General features: G+C 36.9%; 1 protein-coding gene across 1 annotated transcript; it reads left to right on the top strand.

Annotated features, from left to right (window-relative positions):
* Positions 1-388: 388 nt before the first annotated feature.
* LOC140159412 (uncharacterized) lies at positions 389-5197 on the top strand. The gene is made up of 2 exons (XM_072182881.1): positions 389-622; positions 3539-5197. Exons 1-2 carry the CDS (start codon positions 407-409, stop codon positions 4985-4987), a joined length of 1665 nt encoding a protein of 554 aa, XP_072038982.1. The 5' UTR covers positions 389-406; the 3' UTR covers positions 4988-5197.
* The last annotated feature ends 358 nt before the right edge of the window (positions 5198-5555 follow it).

Here is a 5555-nt window from a genome sequence, read left to right as displayed (position 1 = left end):
TAATATTGCAACAATCCTAAACACCATTGATGCTGTGTACAATAACATTATCTGTGGTGCAATGATTGCATATACTATTGCATGAGTTGGACAATATCTGAGGTTGTTGACGCAATGACATGCGTAATGAACTAGTGGAAGTAATAAATTATCTCATGGCATATATTGCGACATTTCAGCAAGTAATATAGTACACGTCCAGGGTACATGTACGTAGTACTACCAATCGTGAATGTGCTAATTAAAAGCTAAATATCTGTTATTATTCTACACACTAAGTGTATGAGAACCCACTCCTAAAGCACAGGCAGTGAAAAGACTTTTGTCTCCGAAGAGCAACAAGTCAACCGTATTTTCAGTTATTATCGCAAAGTTGCAGTGTGTTGTGACTGCGTCAGATATCACGATGGATGTACAGCGTGGACATTGTTGGAGATGTGAAAAGCATATAGGTGGTAGTCCTGTCTACTGCAAGTATTGTTGGATTGCGGTCTACTGTTCTCAAGTGTGTAGTGTTTCTGATGTCTTCAGGCATAGTGTACCAGAATGTGAAGAGTGGGGACATAAACAATGCAGTAACTCTCAATGCGGAGAAATTGGGCCAGCAAGAAAGTTTCTTGAGGTAAGGTACTGACACGCACGTCGTGATGTAAGTACATGTGTACGGGGTACAATTTCAAAAGTACATCCAACCTCTCCGGCCTATAACATAGACTATAAGTAGGCATATCACCTCAAAAATAATCGCAGCAGAAACACGTTATTTAACGTTCCTACATTATTGAGCTTTATTAAAGCATCAAAAATCAAAAAACAGAATTGAAATCGGTCAATGCATTGTGATGCAGTGTCAATTTAAAGATGCTCGTAGGCCTAGATGGAATGAAATCCTGCCACAAAATGGCTGTAATGACAAAATTGGCACATTTCAAGATTTTGAAGGTATATTTGGACGCTTGCTTGAAAAAGCAGCGTTAATTTAAATATCACATGTTAAATGCCTATCTTTCCTGACTTCGTTACAGAAAACAAAATTAAAAAATCTATCATTGAATAATCATAATAAATTAACCAAATATACTATTTTAGCAATTTCGGCCAATCTGCAGACAAATTAAATCTCAAAAAATGACTAAGTTCAACTAATTAATATGCAAAATTGATGCCAATAGAAAACCGTACATGATATAAAGGTGCGGGTTTTTTTGCACACATATGTATACATACAACGTTCTTTCAATTGATAACAAAAAATACACAAAAAGTAATTAATTATGCAAATTAGGTAATTACAGCTAATTATGTATTTATGATATTATTATGCAAATTAGGCATGAGTAATTTTAGGTTTTTTTCAATATTTAATGAACGTCTGTTCATTCATCATAAATTTTTTAAGTATGATCCTGTTATGAGGTTGAATAAATGAACTGCAGTTAATTATTTAAAAACAATACAAAAAAATAAAAAGTTTGACATTTTGACGGTGTCTGGAATATAATTTTCATTTTTACTGTAAACATGGTATGTGTCACCATTACTCAAAGCCAAGTCCGAAAAGTAAAAATTAAAATTCAGTTGCAATGAGACTTTAAATTAACATTTTGTCATCTGGATTAACATGGGAGGATAATCGGTAAAATGAACAGCAATTTTACTGTACCGCGTACACAAAAATAGTATGGCCTTGGACACACACAATGGCTTAGAGCTATTGTGGTTTGGAAAATTACTCCCTAAAAAAAACATTGATTAATGTTTTGCTTCAACTGGTTTTAGGGAAGTGTTTCATTTGTTGTCGACGGAATTAATTTACATGCTAAGAAAGATTAGTATTTCAGCTAAATGGTGGTAGTTCCTTTACTTCAATAGGCCTATATTTACTGATTTATGAGCGATCTTCAAAAATCCATCAAAACAGGCAGTAGCTCTTAAACAAAACAATTTTTAATTTTTGAGGACCCGATGTTAGCCTCGGAAAGGCTTCACACATCATATATTAAAAATTTAAACAATTTGGATAAATGAAGCATATGAAGAAATTCATTTATCGACATGGATGTTTTCTAAAATTGGCCAAATTTGAAGCGCGCCCTTTTCAATTCACTGTTATGCTTGCATGCACAGTGTAGCAGACTTATTGTGCAGCCACTGTGACATACCTACTATAAGGCGTGCGTCTCTACGGCCCTTGGTTTTCCACTTTCGTAATCCCCTCTTGGGCAGAACATGAAAACACAACAAATCAAGAGTAAAGATGTCTGAATTAATATCCAAAAAGTTCCTACGTTTTACTTTGCCCATTTGGGAGGTATTTAGGGTTAAAAATGTGTTTTTCGTGATTTTTTCCATTTTTGCCCAAAAATGTCAAATATTAAAATAGCTGTTAACTTAAAAAATAAATTGAGTAGAATTTTCATTTCTATTGTAGATATTACATGTTACATTGATTTCCAACACTGGTGAATAAAAATCTCACAGCACAACTCTAAAATATTTTTAAAAATTGCAAAAAAAAACCCACATATTTGTGCTATTTAATGTAAAATGTAATTTTTGCATGAAAAAAAATATATATTATTGATTTAAAACATATGTCAATATGTCAACCTGGCCTAGTTATTCTGAACAAAAATGTTAATGATGGTGAATGTCTGTGACCTATAGTTTTTGATCTATGGCCCTTTCAAATTCACATATGGATTAAAATATCATGTTTTTGTTTAATAGTTCCAATATTACGCCCAAAATAGTCCTTTTTGGCCATTTTAACCAACTTGTTAGTTTTTGGAAAGTGGGAACTTCACTTAATATTATGAACATATAAGTGTATTTTAATGTTAAGCTATTTCAAGATCCACTAGTATGCCCACTAGTAGCAATTTTATCTAATGCAGTAAAATGTTGACTAAAATGATTTTATTGCATTGAAATTAGTCAAATTGACTGATATAATTGCTGCTGCCATGGAAACCGATCTACCAGTGGATCTACAAATAGCTTTAAAATATTTAGCTATATTTAGAGTTTTGCTGCGACATTTTTAACTGACCTTTCCAACTGACCTTCCTTGAAATCTTTTAATAAAGAGGGCCCTTTTCACTGACCACTGATTTGGATATTAAAGAATATGGTAACTTCAAAAGGGAAAAGGTCGAAACCTGTGATCTTTTGCAGTAGCGTAGCCAGTGGTGGGTGGGTGGGTGGGTGGGGTGGGGTGGGTGACTGTTCATCATGGCCGTCGGTACACGACGGGCCTTGGTAAAAAAAATGGGGTTCAAATTTTGTGTTTGTTGGGTGAAGAAACAAAGTACATGTCGCTCAAATACTTCAAATATTGGATGTGACTCATTTTTTGGCTGTTCACATTACCACTTGTAAATTTACAAGTTGTGCCCCCTCTCGGTTCCGAAAACCTAGCTACGCCACTGCCTTTTGGGCCTCCATTAATATTGTGAGCCAATCCAACCCTGTTTATACATTATATTGTTGAATGAATATAAGCGAAATTCTGACGGATTTCTGTCTCTTTTTGCAGTGTTCTGGATGTGTCGGTACTTGGTACTGTGGTAAATCATGCCAACAAGAAGATTGGCTAAACCATAAAAGCTCCTGCAAAGGTCATGGAGAAGAAGTGCGATTCGCAGCTCAACGAATACGTGCTACCATAGAGAGCAAACACAGAAAACCATTGCCGCAACCTTTCTATGTCGGAAACGCAATAGCAATAGATATGCTGAATTTAAAGAACAATGAATACAACGCGACGGAAGTGTCTGCTAGTGACATACACCCAGCGCTTACCAAAGATTACTCCGTACTCTCAGTTGGGTGCGGTAATCTGAGAAATTTCATCCATACTGTTACTTGTTTACCAACCGAATTTCGGGGAAAACTTCATACAACTTTGAACGACTTCGACCCATTCGTGCAGGCACGGAATGTCCTTTTCCTGTACATGATGATCGCATTTGTGAATAAACGCGATATTGGAGCAATTGTGACCACAATATGGTATTCATTACATCTTTCAAAGGATAGTTATGAATTCCTCACAGCTTGTCTTCGTAAGCTTAGTCAAATAACCTCCAAACGTCTAAGTCAAGCCACTCAGGGCATCATTGATATTTCGGCGGGAGATTTAAATCTGATTAAGAAGGTGTGGAGAAAATGGCTCTCACTTGAATGCTGTCGTCGAAACCGAAACTACATCGATCTGCAACAACAACGTCAGAAATGGGTTGGAACTAGGAATAATATGACTCCTCTACTAGAGAAATACAAGGAAGAGCTAAACACCGAAGATGCTGAATCATTTGAAGAATGGCTAAGAAACGGGATTTTCCTTGTTACATCAGAAGCAAGGAGGCAATATTTGGGATATGGAAACCCAACACTTACCGGTTTTGTGTTCTTTCAGTATTCAAATGTAAGTTTCGCGGGAGCCATGGATATTGACAGAAACATACGCGTAGATGTCGGCTCAATCTTCAAGCATCCAGAGCAGCTTGACTTCGTCTACTGTGTGCCCCCAGACCTCCATCCGTTTGGTACTTGGGATCACCTTTTAGTTCAAAAGTTCGCTAATAGAACATCTCTCATTGATATGTATCACAGCTACATCAGTGACCAAATACAGCAAGCCGTCTTGCGTTTGACAAATACAAAACAAAGCGTGTTGTTTGTCGTAACCGAATGTCGAAATCTTGACAAAAGTGTACCACAACCAAAATATGATCGCATCTTTACGTCCAACATAGCGGATTACGTAGGTACACAAAATCTTCTTGTTGCTTTTAAGCGGTTTCTAAATACGGAGAACCGATTCGCTACATTAGTTACGCAGCATTGGAATTGGTACCTCGTTATTGGTACAGCTAATTTTGATAATCCGTTGAACCCGATGGACCTATTGATGCGTTCATTGGATGGATCTGCCAATGACGTAATGCGACGGGCTGCTTTAGACACGGAAAGCTTCTCATAGGGACTTCTATTGTGCCCGGTCATTATCAAGAGTACATGAACAATATTGGTGACTTCGTTACTTTCTTAAAGGCCGATTTCATGGCCTGCAATCCGCACAACCCGGCCCCAACATTTCAAGACGTGACGAATTCTGCAGGAGCAGGTTTACGTATGCGAGATTTTCGTCGGGGACTCAACCAGATTGTTCCTTTTCAATATCGACGGAATGTCAGACAAGTTAACATGCTTCGTGGGCAAATGTCTCGTATGGTGGAATGGTATATACCTGAACAATAGGAATTGAGACTACCTCATATTAAAAAATAGCGTTTCCAATCCCTTGTTTTACCAATGTTTAGCTGAAGGAAGGAGTAATAACTTAACCAACTATACACTTTAAACAGGGTGTCACAAATGTCGACGCGATATTTAAAAGCTTACCAAATTGTGCCTCGTTATATTGAATGCCTCCGTATATCAGCCCTTTTGGCACATATGATGTAACCATCTTTTACTTTTACAAGATGCAATTCCTGTTACAAAATCCACTGATCTTATTGAAACTCGCGGAAACAAGCTCTAAAATG

The sequence above is a fragment of the Amphiura filiformis genome, chromosome 8, assembly GCF_039555335.1.
Source record: "Amphiura filiformis chromosome 8, Afil_fr2py, whole genome shotgun sequence".
Lineage (NCBI taxonomy): Eukaryota > Metazoa > Echinodermata > Ophiuroidea > Amphilepidida > Amphiuridae > Amphiura > Amphiura filiformis.
This window is presented reverse-complemented; position numbering and strand designations above follow the sequence as displayed.